The 26,553-nt window shown below is 38.8% G+C and overlaps 1 protein-coding gene across 11 annotated transcripts in view; it reads right to left on the reverse strand.

Moving 5' to 3' along the window:
• Positions 1-26,553, reverse strand: part of m1ap (meiosis 1 associated protein) — a 71,338-nt gene that overhangs the window by 11,361 nt on the left and 33,424 nt on the right. For 10 of the 11 annotated variants that reach the window (XM_072913240.1, XM_072913242.1, XM_072913241.1 and 7 more), the window contains 3 exons: positions 9,770-10,032; positions 9,517-9,702; positions 6,462-6,633 (listed from right to left, as the gene is read on the reverse strand). In XM_072913240.1, the coding sequence (XP_072769341.1) occupies positions 6,462-6,633; positions 9,517-9,702; positions 9,770-10,027 (616 nt within the window). In that variant the 5' untranslated portion in view covers positions 10,028-10,032. Of the gene's footprint in view, positions 1-6,461; positions 6,634-9,516; positions 9,703-9,769; positions 10,033-20,715; positions 20,788-26,553 lie in introns of all 11 variants that reach the window. The other variant, XM_061960138.2, reaches the window with a different exon arrangement.

A 26,553-nucleotide genomic window follows, 5' to 3' on the forward strand; every position in this document is an offset into this window, starting at 1 on the left:
GTTTATTTGTCTATACAACATTTTACACAGGACTGTTTTGTTGAGATGGACCATTACGAAATTGGATTAGCCTCTAAACGTCAACGCAAAAAGAAGGCGACGTTACTACTTGGTTGGAAGAAGCACAGGTGTGATAAAGTATTATCTTAAACTAATCTAGGCATACGTAGAAAAACATTGATGTGTGACACGCATTGACATAAATGCTACCAAAAGCAAGCTTTTTTACGCATCTCTGGAGTCTTTATCGATGGGAGAGTGGGCAGGTATACCTAATTTGTGACTGGGTGAATCTATATACTGTTTATAAAGATTTTTTCGACCGTGTCTGAAAAAAAAGGAATAGAAGTGACGTTTGTCTTCAAGATATATATTTATTATTATACATTATTATTATATATTTAACAGTGTACATTGTCAAAAGAAAAAGTTATACTTTTGGAGAGGGTGGGGCGTGTTTTCATTAGCAATTTGGAACGTCTCCAAAAACAAACATTTTGCCGAGATCCCCAGAAAGTAGGTTATAAATGTGATTGTGGAGCAAAATTCACAACAAAGCATATCCAATTCATATTATCCAGAAGGAAGTGTTTTAAATGTAGATTAAAATGTTCATAGGTCGCCTTTAAGGAGAGATTCTGGAATAAGACTATACCAGGAAATGTGGGAGAAGTGAAGCACTGTGAATACAGTGCGCTGTATAAATATTGATGTAATATTCACTTGAACTATCCATTATTACCATTGTCTGTGATCTGTGAGTTCATTAGCATGTGTGTGTTTATCTGCATACCTAAGGGGAATACATACACCACCCTTTGTTCAGTGGCCTTATGAAGCAGCAACACACTACACAGCAGCCATGTCAGTCTGCATGCCGCTCTGCATGGACATCAGTGGTGAATAGTTCATTGATGTTGTTTGAGATTGTGACAAATAGCACATTGATCATCTGGCCCGTAACAAGGCCACTCCACACACTAGCAGCTGTGTGACCTAAATGCCTCGCGGGCACAATTACTTATTGGCAGGCGTTTGACGCATACTTTTAAAGGGTAAAATGGGAAAGGGTAAAATGAGAAAGGAGAATATGGTACTCAAAATGAAATAGTAGGGAATGGGCAACAGCATACAGAAATGTTGGCAGGGATCAGGTGTGATATGGAAAGAGCAGCGTGAAAGCAAGAGAACAAGTGCTGGGACGAACATTTACAGGAAGTGGAAGGGCTGTGCAGACAGGATTCACAGAGCCGTTTGACAGAGAAGATTTACAGGGAAGGAGGAGTACACAAGGAATTAAAGATAACAAGCAAGCCTTTTTGGAATTCTGAACAGGCCATGGAATAACATGAGCCACAATCTTTCTCTCGGTGGACACAGCAGTTTAAAAAATATAGAATAGATCAATAAAGAAATTGCAAGGCTGACAGAAAATACAAGCCTTCATTCTTCAACGGATTTTACAGCCTATATATCCTAAGTGTTAGCAGTGCACTCCCTATCTGCATCAACACGTGCGGTGGCTGTGGTCGCGTCTGCCAGAAGCTGGAGGTTTCCTTCGGAGCTCTTGAAACAACTGCACAGTAAAGCCGACTAGCTGATTGCCTGTGAAAACTAAGAGAAAAATATATAAAGGAAGCACAACCACAAAGTGAGCAGGAACGTCTGGAAAGTGTTGTTACTTTGAAGCAATTAGTGAAAAAGTAGGAATGGCATCTATCAGCAAGTACCCATAAGAGGACAGGAGGCAGCTCACAAATATTTCCGTGTACATGAAGACTGAAAGATTACAGACAAAACTTTGTAGGTGCCCTTGTGGTCGCTTTGTTTAGTTCAGTAAACAAGCAAAGTACAATGTGCGGAATAGCAAGATTTTAATAAGGCAGTAGTCCACTATTGCAGTTGCAAAGATGGATTCTAAGTGCACATAGCAGATGATAACTAACACACCATCATGCTGCTCTGCAGGTCTCAAGTATTTTCATCATACAATACTGTACAAGAACAACATAAAACCGATTTATTGACGGTGACTGTGAGTCAGCAAGTCAAAACACTCACTATTCATGCAGCTCAAAGCAGATTTGTGTTGTGTATGCTGATCCAGGCACGTTGCGTGGGTCATAAAGATGGCATAAGTGTTCCAGAGACGGGGGAAATAATTCCTTCGCCCCAAAAAGCCTGAGTTATTTGAGATGGCAGTCGCCATGATGAAAAGACAAATTTATTAAATGCAGGCAGTGCCAGGCTCCATGTTGTTACCCCAAATTTGGCTATTCAGCTGGCGTTGAGTTCAAAACTTATGAGACAACCACTTTTGCAGGAATTTGCTAAAACACTAGAGTGCTCCTGAAGAAGAACTTGGATCACTGTAAACACATTGGCATATCTGAGCATTGATATTTTGACCTTGAAGCAAACATAGAACACTAAGGTCCAAACTTGTGATGAACATAACTGAGGCGTTCCTCAAGCCACCCTTTCAAGTGTTTTCATTTTTGGCAGTTAAGTAATGAGATTTATAAAAGTAAGGTGTTGCTGGAGCATGTTTACTTCAGATGCAGTCAGTAGTCATTTGTTCAACTTCTGTATTTATACTACAGTAGTTGTGTGCCTCAAAGGTCCTCATTTTAGGTCCTCTCTTTTTCATAAATTGGGCTATTCAGCCGGCGGCCTACAAGTTCTGTTAAAAAAAACCCTGCAGAATATTTAAAAAAAAAAAAAATTGCAGAACTCCAATTTTTTTTTTACCATAATCAAATTTCTAGAGACTGGTTCTCCGGAATATACAATCCATCCATCCATTTTCTATTGCTTGTCTCTCTCTTATAATAATAATAGTGATGAGAGAAATCTGACCCATTCTGAAAATATGGCCCCCAAAACAATTTATTTGAATATCCCTGCCCTAAGGAGAACGCCCAAAATCTTGGTTGCATTTACAAAATAATCAATTGTGTTATCTTATCTGCAAGGAGACCGCAAGTCAACATCTGTCTATTATGCATTGCCATGTTTAGGGCATGACTTGTCCTCTCTGCACACTTCCAACTTTATAACTAGTCTTAACAAAAAAGTTGGCTAGATTAAAGTCAACAATGCTCCTGAATGAGGGATTATGGTCACAGTCGTGGTTAATGCAACATGAATCTGTGTTAAAACAAGAAAGATTATGTAGAAATGAGAAAAAAGCAGACAGGAAATGGGCTTTTTATAAGATGTAAAAGAGTAGCTGAGCCTAACAGAGAAGTCCTATTATTCCTCATATTAAAAGACATATGGAGGAAGGAAATAGGCGGAGACAGCAATTAACTCGCAGGAGTGAAGAGAAGGAAAGGGGGGGGGGGTAAAAGTCCTCTCATGTAAGGCTTTGATCGGGCTGGGTATGAGTCCCTGAAGCAAAGTATGATTAAAAGAAGAGTGAAAATAATATGGTGTAATTACACTGTATTGAGGCCACACACACTTAAAGATGAAAAAAAGGAAAGGTGCCAAGTAAGTCTCGAAAAAATAATTCCAACGTAGTCAAACAAAAAAGACACTTTGTATTCTCTGTCCTTACAGTCGTAACCACAAGTCAATTGCAAATGTATGACCTTTGCAGTTTAAAGGGCTTGGGGAAAATGCTACAACATGAAGGGTCCTAATCCCTCGCTACGAGAGCGTGTATCTTTCGAAAATGTAGATAATGTGCCCCTACTTACAAGTTTAAGCAGTGGTGCCCAAACTTTACTCGACCAGGCTTATGTAAAATTGTCAACTGAAATGAGAAGCCATTTATCCATCCATTTTCTATCGCTGGTATCTTTGTCTAGCAAATTCTGTGATTGGCTGGTGACCCGTCTGTACCCAGCCTCTCGCCCCAATTTAGCTGAAATAGGCTCCAGTTTACACGTGACCCTAATAATCATAAGCGGTATAGAAAATGAATAGATGGATGAATGTTCTAAAATGCCAATTCCATGAATGTGAATGGAGTTTGCCAATTGTAAGTATAATTGAAATTCCATGAAATTCTAATTGATATTTTTGGTGTATTCCAGAATCATGCTTTACAGCACAGGGTCATGACATTTTTGGTTGATTCGACTTCAAACAATTTTCTCTCTGCTCCATCTCTCCAACTGTTTTTTGGGGTTCTTGGACAGGTACATGTTGAAGATCGTTGCCTTACAGTATATTCCATATGTGACTTTTTTTTTTTTTTTTTTTTTTTTTTACATACATATTTCATTAAATGTTATTATGTACCCCATGTGCACATTTATGTTACAAAAATATTTTTAATCGACAAATTAAAATAAAAGTGTTTTTCTATAAAACAGATCATGTAATTGGGTGAATGCTTTAAGCTGTTTCTAACTGTTAGCATTTCAGCCAAATTTGGGGGTATGAAACTAATAGTCATGAATACTGTTAACTGCTGCTACTCTGCTAGAATGCTAAGTGTTAAGACTTTTTGCCAATTTTGTAGGTATAAAAGTAAACGTCATGGATATTGTTACTTTAAAATTACGGAAAAAGGTGGAAAAAACTTCAGAAAACAGAGAATTTGTGTTTTATGTAAGTGTTTGTAAAGTATTTTTTTGTATTTTTGTAGGTAAACCTTTATTAAACTTGACAAATTATTACATTACATTATTGTCATTTGGTTACAAGGAATTTCTCTGAATTGCAATGAATTAAATTCCACATCCTGTATTTCAAATTCAACATCCTGTGGGGTGCAGTCAATTTATTTGAAATTCCAATTCTTCCATTTTTTTTTAAATTGCATTATCAAATTCTGAATTTTGCAAAAGCCTTATCTCTACATTAAAAATGCTAAAAAACAATTCAAGGTAGGTCAAAATATACTATCTGCATAAACCATCCGCATTGTAGCTTTGTGTTATCGGTGACAGAGCAAATTAGTGTAATATCCAGGGTTTCTCCTCGATTGCCAAGATATCTGTGCCGGTTGGGGCGTGGTCACCATGATGTAATGGTATAATTTGCATAATTTAATTTTCCTGAGGGAACTCTCCTGAAGGAATCAATAAAGTACTATCTATCTAATTTGCTAGGATGACTGAGATAGACTCCAGTGACCCCCGCGACCCCGAAGGGAATAAGCGGTAGAAAATGGATGGATTGATGGACATGATTTTCCTTAAAAAGTCTCAAAAAATGTATACACACATTTAAAAACAAATCTGTGTTATTAATTAGTATTAACATATGTCTTTCATATTGTATAATTTTCAATTGTTGCTGCTTATTGTACAATGTACTTTGTTGAGAACTTTTCCAAGTGTCTAGAGACTTTTAGTAACTTTTTCTTTAATAAAAATGATCAAGCAACATATCTAGAATATTTTTTGGGTGTTATTATTGACTGTAATAAGGACAGATGCTCCAGTTGGAGTTTCTGTCCTTAAAAGCCGCCACTGTCCTCTTTAATATTTGCACATTGAACATTTTGTAAATCGCTGTTAGCGGGTATATATCGGATATATTTAAGTACGTTTACATCACAGACATGCTGTCTCGCTGCAGACAATCCCATGCGTATTGCCTGCGTCATCACAACATTCAGTTTCGGCAGCGGTGTTTTGGGGGTCTTTTTTCGACGGCCAAATTTTCAGTAGTCAATAGTACGCAAACAATAGGCTATATATTTACACTCATACTATAACAACCTGCTGGTGGTAATGTTTTATGTTCGTGTGGTTTTGATTTGTTGTTAATTGTTCCTATAATCTTGAACACACTGTCTGTGGCTGAAAAGGCATTGGTGGAGAATGAGGAAGTGTTGTTGCGTGTCTGGGAGTGAAGCACAGAGAAGGACGTGTGTGTACGGTAGGGAATACATGCTGTAAAGTTACAGACAGAGCGAATCTAGGAGTAGGATTAGAAACCTTAGTAATTGCTTTAATTGGGACGGACTGATGACATTATCTGCTTCTTTTAAATAAACAATGTTTCTATTACTGCAAGCCTGCTTGTGTTTTGCTATTCACAACATCATTTCACTCGACAATAACAAACTATTTCTGATTAGTACCATATTAATTCCCGTCTTGCTCTCTTGAGACTTCCCTTTTGTTTGCGTTGCTCGTCTCCTCTTTCCATGACCCATTTCTCTACCTTCTCCCCAGAGTTTTAAAGAGCAATTACAGAGAAGTCCCGGTGTTCAAGACGAGATAGGTTCAACAACAATGCAGTGATTAATGAGGCCATCAACAAGCAAGATTCAGTTTTGTAATTTGCCGTTTGCCTTGTTTAAATCCGGCAGAGGGTTTGGCGTTTTACAAGAAAGAAATTGGCACATGTTCTGAGAGACAAATAGAGTGTAAATGGGTCAGTGCTTCACTTCCATGTGGAGCGAGCTGGGTGGGAAAGTATGTGGAACTTGAGGGGGAGTCAAGTCTGCTCAGGAAAGAGATAGGAGACATGCCTGTTTTCATCCTCCTTCCTACCTTCGCTAGCATCACGTGAGGCTTCAGGTGAGGGAGCATCTTCACCGCACTCTGCCTCAGTGTGGAGCTGCACCACCAGGAGACGCTTGAGTGGCACCAGGTCAGCATCCGTGAGCCCGTTCTCCAAAAAGTGAACAACGCCTCGACCAGGCCGGCCAGTCACCACGGTAACCTGTAAATACGAAAAACATATGTATATGGCTTTAATTTTTTGGACATGTTCAACAAGTTAAATTAAGGAACATCACATAATGAACACAATTCAACAAGTCAAAAAAAGAGTGTGAAAAAGCAGAATTTGTATATAAAACGCCTTTCTTAAAACCTGTTACTGATAATTAATTCCCTCCATGTCCACACTTACAAAATGTTGTCATTGTGTTCACTTCCTGTGTTTAGGTGCCACCATTTTCTAATTAAAGATAAAATAATAAAGAATGAATAGCAATGGATAATAGCTTATGCAATGATGAAGGAAAGAAGGCAATGGAGTTGGAAAAAATAAGACACTAATAAGCAAATATGAGCAAAAAACAACAAAATAATTGCTTGAAAAAGTATAGCTAATGCAATGTTGAAGGAAAACAAAGAAATAACAATGTTAACAAAGATAAACATTTAATAAGACAAAATAATATAATAATAAATACAATTAATTATAAATTTAAGATAAAATAAGTAAAATAAGTAATGATAAATAAATAAATATAACTCAAACACTACACTCAAAGTCCGAGATAATGCGGTCGTTGGAGTTCACAAAATCCTGACCGAGTTATTCCCGTAATTTTACCACTTTTTTTTTTTACATCGGCATCTTAAATGTAAACAAACATTTGTTGCATCTGCTTTTCGTCACGGCCAGCAAACAATGAGCCACCAGTAGGTCCAGGAGGTAGCGTCAATACTGTATTGATCACCAGTAATTTGGTGAGAAAAAAAAACTACGCGATTGACTCTGGTGGAGAAAAAAACAAGCAAACATTCGGGGTCAAAAGCCTGGTTTACATCAAACTGCTTTATATCGGACTTTGAATGTAGTAAAAATTTGACAGAAAAATCTAATGTGAAAAAAAACCTCAACCGTGTCGTTCGGTTCAACTTGAAACTCTGGAGATTTCTTCTGAATGTTTACAGCTGGGTTTTTTTTTTAGTTTTGTGGACATTTTCTTTAACAAAGCATTCTTTGGAGCTGTGGCTGCACTTTGGGGACACGAAAAACAATAAAACAGTGCCAGTAAATTATGCTGCATGCTGTGTGTGTGATTTTAAACCAGAAAACTTAAGCTTGATCTGTCCTCAAGGACAATTGTTATCTCACGTTGTGACAAGACAAACAACAGCTGCTGGCAAGGAAGTGTTTAGAGTAACGGAAATGTACATCTCAATAAATTAGAATATTGTGCAAACGTTATTTGATTTCAAGAGTCTCATTTTTGGGCAATTTAAGCAGGGGTGTCCAAACTAGGGCTACTTTGATGTATCTATAATTAGTTTTTACTTTTTGTTAAAAAGCTGAAAAAAACTTTAGCAACAACAGCCATTTCTCTTTACATTTACAAAGCTTTTTGCCTTATAGTTCCAATTTTTTTTTAAGTTTTAGGATTTATTTTATGTCTATATGTGCCATGGGCCATGAAATGACAAGCTGCACTTTGGACACCGCTCATCGCTCAGGAAGGTTTTGCAGTTTATTATGGGACCCCATCAAAAATTAAGGATCCATCCATCCATCCATTTTCTACCGCTTATTCCCTTTGGGGTCGCGGGGGGCGCTGGAGCCTATCTCAGCTACAATCGGGCGGAAGGCGGGGTACACCCTGGACAAGTCGCCATCTCATCACAGGGCCAACACAGATAGACAGACAACATTCACACTCACATCCACACCCTAGGGCCAATTTAGTGTTGCCAATCAACTTATCCCCAGGTGCATGTCTTTGGAAGTGGGAGGAAGCCGGCGTACCCGGAGGGATATCCTCAATAAATACATTCAAATTTAAATTTGCTGGTTAAAGCACAAACCAGTAGTTTAAAAGATTGAACTTTTGACAACTTTTAAAATTTTATGACGTTTTTTTTTTTTTACTTTAAACTATACATCACTGAAATCTTTCAATCTGCATGTACTGAATAATACTTTTTGAATTGAGCTAGTAGAAAATAATATTATAATTTGACGAGAAAGGTTTTCCACAAAGTAGATTTGGGTAGTTTGCATCCCTAATGAACAGACATTAATGTTTGTGTGATGATACCTTAATACAGGGGCCCGCCAGCATCCAAAATCCGGCTCGTGGGAAGTCCAAAGTAAAAAAAATATCAAACAAAAAAAACATTTTTATTTTTATTTATTTATTTATTTTTTAAATCTGTCCTTTCTAATCCATTTTCTACCGCTTGTTACTCTCGGTGTCTCCTAGCCGCTCAGGCAAATCATATAATCTAAAAATGCATTTTCCCATCTATAACGTGACATCATCGTGCTCGGCCAAAATTTTTTTAAAGTTTGGGGACCCCTGCCTTAATATAAATGGGATTATTATTGAATGTTGCTGTTTCCCCTCTGCCTTTGACTGGGAAATAAAAAACATCTTGATGCACTCCAATGATAGTGGATGTGAGAAGTATGCGCAACAAGCTGTTGAGCTAGTGATTGGACATTCTGTTGCAGCTGATTGGATCGTCTCAGAGCAAAAGCACTAATGCAGCTTCTCTGATAACAGTCGAACAAATCCCTGTGGACAGATGGCTCAGCGGCGGATGAAACGAGCCCATTCCCTGCACTGAAGTGTACATAAACTGCCTCGAGGTGGACAAGCTCATGGAAGAAGCGCTTAAAAGGACAGTGTCTTTCAACAACTGTACTTTGAAAAGAGGTTAAAGCACGTCGCTCGCAATACAAAGCACATAAAGTATTTTTTTGCAGTATATGTAAAAACACCCCACCGGAAATTAAGCATACGCAGCTGACGTCAGGTAAAAAAGAGCTTTTCAACAGCCCTCACACACAGCAATCCTTATGTAATATTCATGTTTGTTTTTCTGTGCTCACCTCGACGCATGTGTGGCTGTTGGCCCCAATGTGTCTCATGTACTGTTTGAACTGCTGCAGGCTGTCCAGAACCGCCTGTCGCAGCATCTCGCCTCCCCTGGCTGTTCCTCTGCTGCAGCCTTCGCTGGGGATCGACCTCAGCTCCTCCACGCAGGAACGCAACCTGGCCAGGTTACCACGAACTTGCTGACAAAGACCGGAAAGAATGAGAGGCCAGAAAACAGAGCAAAGTTCTTGTGTGTATGTGTATTACCACAAATGGAAGCAGACATTCTTGCTGCCTGCTGAGCGAGTACAAGCTGAGGTGTGGGAGCCTACAGGGTCCATCCAGACAACACGCCAGGGACAAGAAGTTATCAAGAGCATCGCAGAGTACTGGGCAGGTGTTGGACCACCAGGGCGGCAGTGCTTCGACAATCAGGACCCTTGCTGGTTGTCGTAGAAATGAGGACGACCAGTACACCAAGCTTTCAGTGTTGGTGGAACCGTATGATCTCTTTTTGTTATCCATGTCACCTGAAAACAAGAAGAAAAGCATGTTTATATTTACGCTTAAGTGTCAAACCCACACAAACCTGACACTGCATTATCAGCATCAAATCAAAAGGGCTGAGCAGAGCAAAAAGGAACGTTATTGGAGGTTTTAAGAGGCCACACGGAAACAAGCCAAAGCAGTAATTACAAAAATGATTAAAAAACCAACAAAGCCCCCCCACACTTTGCCACAGTCGCAATCATCAGCAGTAAGCACAACTATAAAAAGAACCTCATTAAGTAAAAACAGAAAATGACATAAACCAAAAGAAAATCTAGGTTATAAGTGGCTTAGTCGTCTCATAATTGATAGCCTGGCTTGTGAAGGTGCTAATTAAAACCTTCACCATTACATTAGTAATGGATGTTATATATATTAAAAGGGGGTATAAAGCTTTTCAACTTTAACCGCCACATCCGGCCCACCACAGCCTTTCCAGCAAGCTCACATACCTGTAATTAAATGACTGAATTCAAGTTAGCCCATCATACATCAGTCCCTTTTTGTTAACATAAACACAATTTTCACATCATACCACACTGGAAGCACAGATGTTCAGCTCAATCATCTCTGTGTACGTATTTATGCTGAGTGAGCATAGCTAATCTGCAACTAGCATTACAAAATATAAATGATAGAAGATACAATACAAAACAGTAACTACCCAAACAAACTTTACACTTTCGTCTTGACTTTTTGCTTATCAGTTAGCACTGATATGTATACACCAGTAAAAATAATATAACTAAAAGTACATTTTGGCTAATTGAGCCCATTAGAATAATGCTAATTACCAAATATTAGCCGTTGTCTTTGCTAATTTTCCCCACTAATAGTTCATACAGATGTTACCAATTATGAACATTGTTCATATAACACTTCAGAAAATGTTACAAAGTGAAAGATGTGTCATCTACCGACAAGGTATTATTGACATTGTAACAACATTGGCGTTACCTAGCTAGCAGGCTAGCGGAAACAACTGGTCCATTGAAGAACTGGCCAAAGATTGTCTTACTGTACAGAAACACACTTTCTATTCCCCTGTAGCTCATTTACATGTATCAGAGACTTAATGCTGTATTAAATATTATATGCCTGTATGATATACAGGCACATCTCAATTATTATTTTGTATCAGAGACTTAATGCTGTATTAAATATTATATGCCTGTATGATATACAGGCACATCTCAATTATTTTCTGGAACATTTTTAAAGCTCATTTATTTGAGAGGTTTGAATCTCAATATGAGACTCATATTCTATAGATTCACTACACAAAAACTAAAATATTCCAAGGACACATTCCTAATTTCTTAAGATTTTTGATGATTGTACTTACGGTACTTCACAGCTAATACAAATCTAAAATTAATTATCTCTGAATTTTTTTGAAAATGGTTAAAAAGTTAAATTTGTACATCACGCTGTAATAAAAAAATGAACTGCAAAAACTTCCTTAGCCTCCAATTGATATCTTTGTCTAATTTAACTCTTGAACATTACATAAATATTGTTTTATGTACAGAGAAAAGTGCTCTTAATGTGCAATGACAATAAACTTTGAATTGAATTGAATTTATAGAGTTGCACCTGCACAGTGGATCCCCATCTACTCACAAGCCATTAAAAATTGGGTATTTCTTTTTATCTATGTTTTTTATTTGTGGGTAAAGCCGCCCATTCCTGCTCTCTGTATAAAGGCGTATACATGTGTGGCACTCACTTGGAGGAAAAATACTTTATCATAGAAGAATATTAGAAGGGCGTACTAACTGAAAAGGGCGTGGCCTAACAGAATAATGGCTGTTGTGCTTTGTGTGGCAGGAAGTCAACAAGAAACACCTTAGTAACAAACAGAAAACACAATTGTAACATTATGACTTCCTTGGGTTTTAGGTTAGGGTACTGTAGGCCTAAATTGTCACACCGCGGTGAGGGATGTCTTGTCTTGGTTTTTTCTGTCTTGTGATGTGCATGTTTTAGTTTGAAAAGTAACTCTCCTCTCGTTTCAGGTCACTTGCCCTTCCTTTTGTGTCATCAGTCTGACGTCATCCCGATTCCCTAATTGTTTCCACCTGTTCCCTATTACCCTCATGTGTCTTATAAGCCCACTCCTTCCTTTGTTCTGTGCCAGATTGTTTCGTTTGTTCGTACTCTCTAGCGTCCATGCTCATGTCCATGCCTTGTCTTGCCTTGCCTCGTCTTGTGCTTATGTTCTTTGATTCTGAATCCCTTCGTTGCTATTTTGAGTTTTCCTTTCTTCCTCCTCAGCAGAGTGATTTTTTGTTATTTAGTTTATTCAGCCGAAGTGGTAAGTTTCAGTTATTTTTCATTCTTTCCTCACATTTTTGAGTGACAATTTTTGTTAATACTTTATTAGATTAGATAGTATAGAATTTTTCATAGTTGTTGTTTCTTCCTCCTGTTGGAGCGTTTTTTGTTTATACATTTTATAGCATATATTAATTATAGTTCGTTTTTGCTTTTGTGTTTTCCTCCGTTCGGAGCGAATTTTGGTTGTTCCTATTTTTTGGAACCTTTTTTGCCGGTTAGTTTTTTTTGGATAAATAGATATTGTAATCCTTGACTTTGGAGGTGAAAAGGAAGCTGTCAAAATAAAAGCCTGTCTAAGTTCCCTACTCTGCATCTGAGTCCTATCCTTTTACCAAGCCCTGACATAAATAGAGGAAAATGTTATTGAAGAATCCCCATATCAAGAAAACAGGTATGCCGACAGTGAAGGCATAATTAAACTGTCCATTTTCTTCTTGGATCATTCTTATTTGGGACATATTCATGGTTAGCTAGCCGTAGGGCGACAAATGCATACAGTATTTCCTCCACTCGGGTATTTAAGAAATCTCCAAGCTCTGTGAAGGGAGCTGCAACATAGAGGCTTAAAGGCCAACCTCTGGGCCAGACTGTGATTCTGATGATTCCATCTCACCTATCGATCATCTTATCTCATCACTCACTAGTGGGTATAAATTGACATATTATAGGGCTTAGAGCAGTGGTTTTTCAAACCTTTTTTCAACAAGTACCACCTCAGAAAAAACTTGTCTCTCCAAATACCACCATAATGACCATGTTGCCCAACATTAAAATACAGTAGCGGTGTGGGCCTAAGTAATCATTAAAAACAAAGCAGCGGTTTTATTTAACAAGTGATACGATAGTGGGCAATATATCGATTTTATCAATAAATTCAAGTTTTTTGTTGCAGACCATTTCCATCCATCCATTTTCTACCGCTTATTCCCTTTGGGGTTGCGGGGGGCGCTGGAGCCTATCTCAGCTACAATCGGGCGGAAGGCGGGGTACACCCTGGACAAGTCGCCACCTCATCGCAGGGCCAACACAGATAGACAGACAACATTCACACTCACATCCACACACTAGGGCCAATTTAGTGTTGCCAATCAACTTATCCCCAGGTGCATGTCTTTGGAAGTGGGAGGAAGCCGGAGTACCCGGAGGGAACCCACGCAGTCACGGGGAGGACATGCAAACTCCACACAGAAAGATCCCGAGCCCGGGATTGAACCCAAGACTACTCAGGACCTTCGTATTGTGAGGCAGATGCACTAACCCCTCTGCCACCGTGAAGCCAAGTGAATTCAAGTTTTTTGTTGCAGACCATTTAAAAAATAAAAATTCAATGTTTTTCTCCTTTTGCTCCGGCATAGTTTTTTGCCCCCATGAGCTAATGTGGCCGTAGCCCGCCCACTTAATTCTTTAGCGGAGATCCACAAGCCTAGCAAAACATGGCTAATGCGAACGCTAACGAGAGCGAGACGATTGTTACAAAGAAAAGAAAAGTGTTGCCACTGCTTTAGATTATCGGCAACAGGCGTGGAACAAGTGACTGCACGCTGCAAAGGTTCTTAGAAAAAAAGGCAGCAGCACAACAAACTTATTCCAGCATCTGAAACAGCGTCGAGCCGAGTGGGGGAAATGTAACTTTTGACAAGGCAAACAAGACCGCAATAACAACTCCACCTAAGAAGAATCTTACTGTGGTGGAATCACAAGGTACCATGTACAGTATGGAGAACAATGCACAGAGCGATCACTAAAACAGTTGCTCTGCACATCCAAACAGGTCAGCTACTACGCTTGTGTGCTGCTGCAAAACTCTTGTGGAATTATGACACATTTAATCACCAATATAGTGATATATTACATGTGCAATAACATCAGTACACACTAACAAGGAGCCCAGAATACTTCAGGGAAAGCCTGCGTTTATCCACTTACTAAAACTATATAGTCATCCCAATGTTTTACTTGATTGTTTATTTGCAAACAATGTACAATATTAAATGTTTAATTATAATATTATTTTATTCAAAACATAAGTTTTAACTTGATTGATTTGTATTACTATTTAATGATTATAGCATCTTTATTGATATATTGGAGTTTATATGAATGCAATGTGAATTGCTACATTTTTATTTACAGAAGTATTTTTTTCAAGACAGAAGTTTTATATATTGGAGATTAGTATTTATTTGCATGCAATGTGCGATGCTACATTTTTATTTACAGAAGTATATTTTTTTCCAAACAGAAGTTCTAAGTTTGCACTTTATTAATCTCAATGTTGGAGATTATTATTTATTTGCATGCAATGTACAATGCTATAACGTTTGTAGATTTTTGTTTACAGGTACAGAAGTATTTTATTCAAGCAGAAGTAATGCCTACCAGAGGAAGCTCTTAATATAGTAATTTGAAAAGTATTGCAGAAAGAGAACAATTTATATCTGATCTAAAAATAACATTATACAAATTAGAATTTTGCTAAAAGTAAGATGCAGTGTATGCAGTGTACTTTAAAAACAAACAAACAGTTTTTGATCAAATAAAAGCAAAACTTGTTTTGTATTACCTCTGTCCTTTGTGTTCATTGGTTTCTTTAAAAAGTATTGAAAAAAATCGTAAATCAAATTGTTTGTGAAAAAGTTGTAGATTTTATTTTTGGCCATATCGTCCAGGCCTATTAACAAGTAAAATTTATATTTTTGGCCACTCTAACATTACACACAGTTTGAACACTAACATTGTGTTTGAATACAGGAAAATAAAACACTGTGCTTTAATCAAATGATTCTTTGGCATACCGATATTTGGAGCCCATGTACCATTAATGGTGCACATACCACAGTTTGAGAATCACTGGCTTGGAGTGTAAAAAATAGGCAATTTACAGGTCTGGGGTTGTCAAAAGTATCTATAATATATATACAAAGTTCACGCGCCAAAAATACATCGATACCTACTTTTTTCAGTATCGTCACACTTTTACCCCGACGCGCCGCATTATTTCTCATTAGAATGCCTGCTGTTTTAAAAAAAATTGGCCAGTGTTTCACATATGTTTACTTATTCGTGGAAGCCTGTTTTGAAAGTCGACTTGCCATTTAATGCTTGTAAACAAATTATAATTAAACTATGGCAGTGAGTATAACTAAGTGTGGCGTAACTCTGCTTCAAAACACACCTCACACGTGGCTGGTTTGCCAGAGAATAAAACGTGTGAGAGATGTGAATAATCTGTGATGCACTTTAGTTACATATTAAAAGTGAGAAAGCTGTATATTGTTTGGTGCATTTCTTCGGTAACAAAAGTATTTGCGTGCGAATAAGTGCTGAGATCCGCCACCACAAGACCAGGGAGTGTGCATTACCAATGTGTGTAGGAAACCTCCACAAGCGTGCAACCTAACCTTTATCATGCCTATAGGTGCGAAAAAAAACAGAGGCCAAAGACGCTCTTCTGTCATTTGGCAACACTTTGAACACCACTGGTTTCATTTCACCAGGAAGGCAAAGTGTGGCTTGGGGGCCATTTGCTGAATGCAACTCTTTCTTTATGAGCCTGTTGCACATTGTACAAATGAAATAAACAAAACAAACAAAAAAAACTGCAACATTGGGTAAATAGAGCAAAAAGGTATAACGTAATGAGCAAACGCTGAAACGTTAATACTAATAACAAATAAAAACACAAATATTTGTCTTTAAAAATCTTTTCTAGCCTTTTTGAGCCTATTTCGTTACACATTACATGATGATGTCCTGCTATCATAATATTGACAAAATATTAAGAACAATATTGTTTTTTATTAATTATATAATTGAAGGCTGCATGCCACTGCTGTTCTTTTTAGAAGGTAGAATAGCTGTTATTGTTGTTGGCCATAGTGTGTGAATGTAAGTGCGAATAGTGTCTGTCTATCTGTGATGAGGTTGCGACTTATCCAAGGTGTACTCCGCCTTCCGCCTGAGTGCAGCTGGGATAGGATCCAGCAGCCCCGCGACTCCGAGAGGGACAAGCGGTAGACAATGGATGGATGGGTAATATATTGTAGCCCCCAGAAGAAATCATACAAATTCCGACACTATTTTTAACTTTTATCGCCAATCTTATGATAACAAACAACGGCACAATTCCAACAGGTTTTACCTCCAATGAAAACACTTTCGTGAGTCTTTGCTTCCCCGCCGGACAGACAGCATTACTTTCTCATTCTCCGCCAATCACCTTTCAGGCACGATAGTGTGTGTTTGTAAACATGGGAAAAACTGACTTCAAATCCAAACCACAAAAGCATAAAACATTAACATTAGCTGGTTGTTACAGTATGAATTTTTATATACAGTGTATAGCCTATTACTTGCACACTATTGACAGGTGCTGTACCAAAAACTTGACTGCCGGAAAAAAGATTTGGTCACCGAAAACTGCGCTACCTAAACCGGACGTCAACGCCATTGTCTGGAGTGGTGTCAGCATGTCTGCTATGCGGACGTGATTTTTATATAAATATTGCATTTTTTTTGGACATATGCCACAATAATATCGTATTGTGGCCTTAATACCGTGATAATATCGTACCGTGGAATTTTGTAATACCGTTACATCCCTAATTCCTTTTTTTTTAGTCATGGAATCGAATAAGTATCAATAATCAAGGAAATTATTAGGTATTGGTATTGACTACTAATATTATGGTATTGTGACAATCCTAGTGAGAATATTATTCACGTTTTTCAGCTAATCTTAGAAATTAACTTTTTTTAACAATGGGGATCTCCTGCATTAGGTTACACATAAGAATACAGCAGTATCCCTTGAAATAAAATTGTGATGAGCACAAACAGTCTTTTAGGTCAACAGGAGCTTTGTAACAGCAGGCTAATCCGCAGTGCTTTTTTTTTAATTTACTTTTAGGGATTTAGGACAAAGTTTGGTGTGTACTTTTGCTTTTTATGCACACCAGTTGCTTTGTCACTCAAACCTAATCCTCACTTCATTTAGATTTACATTGTCGAGTTCAGGTTGATTGATCATAGGGATGATGTTACTGTTTTTGACAGTCTTGGGAAGTTTTAGTTAAATTATATAAAATGGAAAGGAAACAGTTTGAAATAAAATAAATCCCCTGCCAAACCATATTGTTTCCAGGCCAGTATGAAGACAGCATATTTCCACTGTCCTACTACAGCTAGAGAAAACAATTTTTTTTTTCGGTTTGGAAAAACGAAGGGATCATTTTAGTGCTGAACCTAAATTAAAAAAAAAAAAATCACTGTAGTCTTCATCTTAAATCAGCTTTAACTTTGAAATACAGATAAAGTCTTGTGGTCTTTCATCCACACAGAACCTCTTTCAGCTTGTGGCGTTACGATTAGGAAAGTCATTACGGGAAGTTTTTTGCTCTTAACGTTGATAAGTATGAATACTTTAGAAGCTTGTAATATCATTGGCTAGGCGTGTGTATGTGTGGTGCTCACTTGAAGCAAGAATACTATACATCAGGGGTGTCCAAACTTTTTGACTTGGGGGCCTAAAAAAATATGGCCGGTGGCTGAAAGCTGACTGGATGTAAAGTAACTGTGTAAAAAGTTACTTTAATTCATATCTATCTATTTATCATATATATGTGTATATATATATTATCATATATATGTGTATATATATATTATCATATATATGTGTACCGTATTTTCCGCACTATAAGGCGCACCTAAAAACCACAATTTTTCTCAAAAGCTGACAGTGCGCCTAATAACCCGGTGCGCTTTATTACGATTCATTTTCATAAAGTTTCGGTCTCGCAACTTCGGTAAACAGCCGCCATCTTTTTTCCCGGTAGAACAGGAAGCGCTTCTTCTTCTACGCAAGCAACCGCCAAGGAAAGCACCCGCCCCAATAGAACAGGAAGCGCTTCACCCGCCCCCATAGAACAGGAAGCGCTTCACCCGCCCCCGGAAGAAGAAGAAAAAACGCGCGGATATCACCGTACGTTTCATTTCCTGTTTACATCTGTAAAGACCACAAAATGGCTCCTACTACGCGACAAGGATCCGGATCATAAAAAGACGCAATCTCTCCATCTGCACACGGATTACTACCGTATTTCACAGCAACTGATATTCCTGTGAACTGCACTGTGGAACGGGAGCACGTACGGTGAATATTCGCACCACAGGGAATGAGGAGTCATCCTTCACTGTGGTTCTAGCTTGCCATGCTAACTTCCACCCATCCAAAAGAGACCTTTCCAGCCGGCGTCATCATAAAAGCTAACTCGAAGGGATGGATGGATGAAGAAAAGATGAGCGAGTGGTTAAGGGAAGTTTACGCGAAGAGGCCGGGTGGCTTTTTTCACACAGCTCCGAAGGCGAACACACCTTCACTAAGACGGGCAGATAGCGCCGGTCGACATACGCCAACATCTGCCAGTGGATCGTAAATGCCTGGGCAGATAGTTTCGGTCACAACTGTGGTCCGAGCTTTCCGGAAGGCAGGATTCACAGAACTGCTGCACAACAACAGCGACACTGAATCCGATGACTTCTACGAGACGGAACCGGCCATTTTTGGATCCCACGCTTGCGCAACTTTTCAATTCGGACACCGAAGACGAAGAATTCGAAGGATTTACGAATGAAGAATAACTTCAGAAGGTGAGCGCTATGTTTATTTTGTGTGTTGTGACATTAACGTTCGAGCAACATTATGTTGCTATTTATTGCTCTACACCATTTTGAATTTTACTATGTTTGTGATTGCACATTTGCGTACATTTTGGGACAGAGTTGTTAGAACGCTGGTTTTCAATATATTATTAAAGTTTGACTGAACTATCTGACTGTTTTTTTGACATTCACTTTAGCGCAGCGTTTTTTTGACATTCACTTTAGCGCAGCGTAGGCGCGGCTTTTAGTCCGGGGCGGCTTATTGGTGGACAAAATTATGAAATATGTAATTCATAGAAGGTGCGGCTAATAATCCGGTGCGCCTTATAGTGCGGAAAATACGGTATATATATATATATATATATATATATATATATATATATATATATATGTTTATATACATGCATATATACGTGTGTATATATATATATATATATATATATATATATATATATATACACAGTATATATATATATATATATATATATATATATACAGTATATGTCTTAATAAGGTTATCCAAAAAATAGTGCTCGATACCGTAGTAGAGCGCAAAAAAATCTCCTGATGATTGAGGGTACCCCCCCTCATGAAACAGGCCTGTAGAGATGAAATAGTCTTGTGATTTTTTTTCCCACACATACATATATATATACAGTATATATATATATATGTGTGTGTGTGTGTGTGTGTGTGTGTATACATCTCTCTCTCTCTCTCTCTCTCTCTCTCTCTATATATATATATATATATATATATATGTGTGTGTAGATATTAATATGATAGATATATAATTAATACAAGTAATATATAATAATATATTTGGATATTAAGAGTATGTGAAAGTTTGACTCCTACCTTGTTTACTTCCCTGACAACCTTCTTAAAGTTTTGTAATAAATCAGAAATATCAAGCAGCTAAATGCGCCAAACATGGGTAAGTGTAGAGAATGTTTTACATCTTTCCCATCTAATGGATTTAAATGGGTGTAATTTAGATTTTTTTTATGGGGTTTGGAAGTTTTTCATAATATCTACAATGTTCAGTGAGCAGGTTGTGTAATGTGTGATTGTGTGTTGACCTCTGTTAGTTGCATTTTTTTTGCACCATTACTAGGGAAGGTTGTTTAGATTGTGTCATACAAGTAAATGCTGTGCTGTTACTTCAAATTACTTTCAAGGGTCATTGATCTGATTTATTCACATTGTCCATAAGATGGCAACAAATATGAAGCATTCAGAGATCGCCTGGTATCTAAGATTTATTTGAGAGCACCTTGCGGTGCGATGCTTTGTTGAACTCATGACTTCTCGGGGGGCCAAATTGAAGAGGCTGGCAGGCCGCACTTGTCTTGCGGGCTGTAGTTTAGAAACCCCTGCTGTACATCATATTATATATTAGAAAGGCTCACAAACTTGATGGAGGTGTTTTAAAAAGGGGTGCGGCCTAATAAAATAATGGGTGTTGTGCTTCATGTGAGCACATAAGTATCAGATTTTAAAACAATTAACTTTAGGGCTTTCTTGGGGTTGAGGTCAGGGCTCTGTAGTGCCTAAAGTAGGAAATATCTTGTTTCGGTAAAACCAGTATTGTACTCTGTGTTGTGTAATAATATGCATCCTCAGGAGTCTTGCATCAGACAACAGCAAAAAGAGCAACTCACTGTGTTCCAAAGTCGAAGCTCCTGATGATCTGGTGACTGCAGCCTCATCAATAAGTCATTGTTCTTAATGTACTATGAGATCAGGAGAGGATGACTCATCAGTGAACGTACATCAATATATTCTGGGTAAATGGCTTTGATGGTGACCTACATGACGTCATTCAGATTACGGTAATAATGAAACCTGAAGCCACAACATCACAAGACAGGTCATACTGCACTGAGATGAGTTTTTGATGATGATGAAGATGATGTGCAGGATGTGGACAACATTTGTGTTTCATTATCATTCAAGACATCATCACGTGATCGATACTTAGGAGAGGTCTGCAGTCTACATGGAGCCTCCTGCCTAACGGTTCTCTCAGTTGTCTTTCAGGAAATATCAGTGATGGCCCAATATATCAATAGCTATAGTAGCAGAAAATTATTGAATGCATAAACCATGATACATCGAGCTGAGTGTGTTGGCTCGAATATGCACAGGTGGTTTAAAATTTCAGGAAGTAACAAAGAAACTGACAGGAAAGCATTCCCTCAACCGTGAAACCTGTTCCCTCGAGATGAATTGAGTTCCTGGCTGTGCTTTAGCAGAATGTGCATACAATTTGTAGGAGGCGATGCTTCTGCCTGAGTAAGATTAGCCGCAATCACAAAAAAAGCAGCAATAAAAATGTCAAGGTGTACTCTTAACTTTGCCTCTGGTTGCCCTGATGCAGCGTCCCCATAAAATTGAATTCTGTTGCTGCTTCTGCTTGGTTCTTACCACCAGTATTTCTGTCCCTCTTCCTCAATGGTTAAAGACTACTACTGCCAGGTTGGTTTATAAATGTACTGTATGTATTTGGAGTTCACATGATAAACGCTCCTCATCTTAACAGCTTGCTTTAAATACACGTGTCTTTTCCATAGTGACATCTTGGCTCTTCTGACTGAGTGCTCTTGTGAATCAAGGTACTTTCGACCATGTTTCACCCTAAGCTCCTGTTGTGATGGAAATTAGGCTCTCTCTGTGCACCAGGTTGTATCAAACATGAACGGTGAGATTGGCTTTTTCACTGCATGTGTGTGTATGTAAGGGTTAACAGGCAATCCTTTGCAGTCAATTATTCCTGTCATATCAGCAAAAAAGGGAGTTAAGTGAGGAGAAAGGCAGTAAAGAATTGAGAAAGGAACACAGAAATATCCAACCGGTGATTTGTTTCTCAATGCATTGAAATGCTGACAGGGCTTATGGCTTTTGTCTAATTGCTTTGGGCTAAAAAAGTGCTCAATCTACGCAGAAAAAACCAAGCTAGGCGCTTAGCTATCTCGAAATAGATGGAGCTGAAGGCTTTAGTGTGTTTGGTGCAGACGCAAAATAGACAATTTTAATGAGCCCGATAAAGCTGACATGCAGTGTGAGTATGGAGAGATAAGAAATTATTTTGCTCATTTGTGCTGCACTCCTCTTCTAGCTTGTGTTTGTTCCATCAGTGTTTGGACATACTCCATCTCGTTTTTGTGGGCTTCTCACACTCTCAACCCACGACCTCACCAATTCCCACATATCTTTCCGAGACTATTCCTTAAACTAGATTTTACACTCTTTTATTATTTTCCCTTAAATGTTAGTCACCGGATGAAATATTTAGCATGCATGAAATCTTTATTGTCATTGTAATCCAAAAATTACAGCAGCAGTTCTGTTGGATAAATGTATAAAACGGTGTAATGTTGGCAAAATGACGATGAAGCAAGATGACTATGCAGAAATTCATATTTTATTAGCGTGTACAAAATAGCACTGTACACCGGACAGAACAACACGGTTTGGCAACTCCTCTTCTTCCCTTCTTCTTCTTTTAGTTTGCGGTGGTTTGCAGCCGTTGCTCAGAAGGTGCATGCCGACCTACTGTCCCGGCATATGTTGCATGGGCTCATTATCCATATCTTATATACCTTACTATTATTAATAATAATACATATATGTATATGTATGTATATCTATATATCTATCTAAATACATAGACACACCCAATACAAATTGAGAAAATATCCATATACCGTATTTTCCGCACCATAAGCCGCCCTGGGTTATAAGCCGCGCCTTCAATGAACGGCATATTTCAAAACTTTGTCCACCTATAAGCCGCCCCGTGTTATAAGCCGCATCTAACTGCGCTAAAAGGAATGTCAAAAAAAAACAGTCAGATAGGTCGGTCAAACTTTAATAATATATTAAAAACCAGCGTTCTAACAACTCTGTTCACTCCCAAAATGTACGGTAATGTGCAAATGTGCAATCAATAAGCATCAATAACTTAATGTTGCTCGAACGTTAATGTCACAACACACAAAATAAACATAACGCTCACTTTCTGAAGTTATTCTTCATTCATAAATCCCTCGAATTCTTCTCCTTCGGTGTCCGAATTAAAAAGTTGGGCGAATACGGGATCCAAAATGGCCGGCCCCGTCTCGTCGCAGTTCTGTGAATCCTGCCTTCCGGAAAGCTCGGACCACAGTTGTGACCGAAATATCCGCCCAGGCATTTACGATCCACTGGCAGATGTTGGCGTATGTCGTCCGGCGCTGTCTCCCTGTCTTAGTGAAGGTGTGTTCGCCTTCGGTCATCCATTGTTCCCACGCCGTTCGCAGTCGTGCTTTAAATGCCCTGTTGACACCAATATCGAGCGGTTGGAGTTCTTTGGTTAAATATCGCCTTAAGTTTAAATTCTGCGTTATACGCGTGTCGCTTAGTAGGAGCCATTTTGTGGTCTTTACAGATGTAAACACACAAATGAAATGAAACGCAATATCCGGGGGCTTCTTCTTCTATGGGGGCGGGTGGTTGCTTACAGTAGAAGAAGAAGCGCTTCCTCTTCTATGGGGGCGGGTGCTTACCTTGGCGGTTGCTTACCATAGAAGAAGAAGCGCTTCCTCTTCTACGGGGAAAAAAGATGGCGGCTGTTTACCGTAGTTGCGAGACCGAAACTTTATGAAAATAAATATTTATATTAATCCATATATAAGGCGCACCGGGTTATAAGCCGTACTGTCAGCTTTTGTGAAAATTTGTGGTTTTTAGGTGCGGCTTATAGTGCGGAAAATACGGTAAACGTATTTGTCTATTAAAAAACACCCCTGAAAAACAACAACAAAAAACTCTGCCTCTCTCTTGGGCCGGCTCTAACTAAATAGCAGACAAATGCCACTTCCACCTATAGCCTAATGTCTAAATCACAGCTCAGAACCATACACATTAGTGAAGTGAAGTGAAGTGAATTACATTTATATGGCGCTTTTTTCTCAAGTGACTCAAAGCGCTTTACATTGTGAAACCCAATATCGAAGTTACATTTAAACCAGTGTGGGTGGCACTGGGAGCAGGTGGGTAAAGTGTCTTGCCCAAGGACACAACGGCAGTGACTAGGATGGCGGAAACGGGGATCGAACCTGCAACTCTCAAGTTGCTGGCACGGCTGCTCTACCAACCGAGCTATACCGCCCCGACATTACTCCTCTCTCTACATTGGCAAATGACTACAACTGTAATCTAATCCAGTGGTTCTCAAACCTTTTCACCAAGGAAAACCTTGGCTCTCACAAGTACCACCATAATGACCAACATTAAAATACAGTAGTGTAGTAGGCCTAAGTATTCATTAAAAACAAGGCAAAGTTTGTTTTTTTAACAAGTATATTTAATATTTTTGGCCACTGTGACATTACACACGGTTTGAACAGTAAGACTGTGTTTAAATATTGGAAAATAAAACACTAATCACTTAATTAAGTGATTCTTTGGCATACCACTAGATGGCGCCCACAAACATGTTTAAGGCACCCGTACAACAGTTTGAAAACCCCAGCTCTAATCTAAATGTGCAAATGGACAAACATATTTTTAGCAAACTACTATAGGTTAAACATCTTTTTTGGATTATTTTCCCTATGTTTCTGGTAAAAATCACAAGTAATTAAGCAGGTTTCAGTTCTAGGTATGTTGACAACTGCTTATTTTGGGAATGAGAGATTTTGAGATTACTGGGTTCTACGGTGTATCTTTTTCCCTGATGAATTTGCTACGCTCAAATGAAACCTCACACAGAAAGGCTACAAACTTGAAGTCTGCCCTTTTCTGACTTTTCAACCACCTCTCCTGCTGGGAAACATTCTCTTAGCTAACATGATCAGCTTTGCTCTTCATCAGAACTGAAAGAAAGTGAGCCACGACCTCTGCGGCTGCATGCTGACCAAAGTTGAATAAGTCAGCAACAGAAAGAGGGCCAGACAGTGAGAGGGCTTGGCAGGGGAGCACCTGACAGAGAATGCAGGCGAGGACACCCTCTGGTGCCTTTGTGCCGTTGGCCACGGGCCCATTCATGACATCACTGTAAGAAACACTGCAGGGGAGGGCGGGGTTTTGCTGCCTCTTGTCACCCTGGCAACAGGTCCACTTCTGCACTTCTTGTGTCTTAATTCAATCAACTATCAATCAATCAATCAATGTTTATTTATATATCCCTAAATCACAAGTGTCTCAAAGGGCTGCACACGCCACAACGACATCCTCGGTACAGAGCCCACATAAGGGCAAGGAAAAACTCACCCCAGTGGGACGTCGATGTGAATGACTATGAGAAACCTTGGAGAGGACCGCATATGTGGGTAACCCCCAACTATAACTAAAAGGCTACAATATAATTTTTGCCTCTTTGTCTCCTGTCCTCTCTTTATCTACCTACACTTTATGAACTTCATGCTCTTTACAATGAACAATCTCATATGGACTCTTCTGTGGTAACACAAACTACAGTAGATAAGTCTTTATAGGTTTGAGATAAAAACTGAGGCGACACACAGGATCCATCCATCCATTAATGTCTTGTTTATAAAAATTGTACGTCTCCTTGAAGGAACAACTGAAGAAGCTTTCTTCTGTTCCAGTGTCCTCTACACTCTTTTTAGGATTACTTTCTCCTCCCCGCCTCATCACTCTTTTCAGCACACAAGCCAGTCTATCGTAAGTGGATCGGCGGCGTACCCACTTGAAAAGAATGAAGGAATCCCCCCCGCTAATCCCATTGTGGGAGAAAAGGACCAAGGCTGGATCGATGTGCGTGTGCAAAAAAAGTACGACAGCCAGAGTCCATGAGAGTGACATTATTTCTGCGTGGAGAAAAAGTGTATTTGAAGACAGGCTGTGTCAGGGTTATTCTGTGTATGGATGGGATAAAAAGAAAAGTCAGGGAGGGGGTGCCATAGAGGGGTCTTTGTGTGCGCCCTGTTAAATCAGGCATGTCACGGCACCTTTTGTAGCAAAGCCTCTCTAGGCTGCTGCGATAAGTGGCACGATTCTCTGATCCCTACATGAAAGACACGAGCGAAGGCGGGGGGAGGAAAGGTAGAGAGAAAAAGTTGCATCATTGTGGTTTCTCCGCAGAAAATGTTTATGTTTCACTTTGTTAAGAAAGCCCTTTTCAACCAGTTCTTTGTGTTGATGATGATGAAGTGTTGGTTAAATGCATTCCCATGACCATTCCCATTTTGGCCTTGTGTACAGAATGAGACTTCTTGTCAGTTTTATTATACATTTTAACATTTTTTTTGTGTCTAGTGCAGTGGTTCTTAACCTTGTTGGAGGTACCGAACGCCACCAGTTTCATATGCGCATTCACCGAACCCTTCTTTAGTGAAAAATAAAATGTTTTTTTTTTCAAATTCAAGACAAAGTTATATGTTTTTGGTAACACTTTAATATGGGGAACATATTCTAAGTAACAAATACTTAATTTAGAGTTATTTGGTTAGGGTTAGAGGGTTTGGGTTATAATAAGGCCATGCTGAATAAGG

The sequence above is a fragment of the Nerophis lumbriciformis genome, linkage group LG05 (genome assembly GCF_033978685.3).
Source record: "Nerophis lumbriciformis linkage group LG05, RoL_Nlum_v2.1, whole genome shotgun sequence".
NCBI classification, from domain to species: domain Eukaryota; kingdom Metazoa; phylum Chordata; class Actinopteri; order Syngnathiformes; family Syngnathidae; genus Nerophis; species Nerophis lumbriciformis.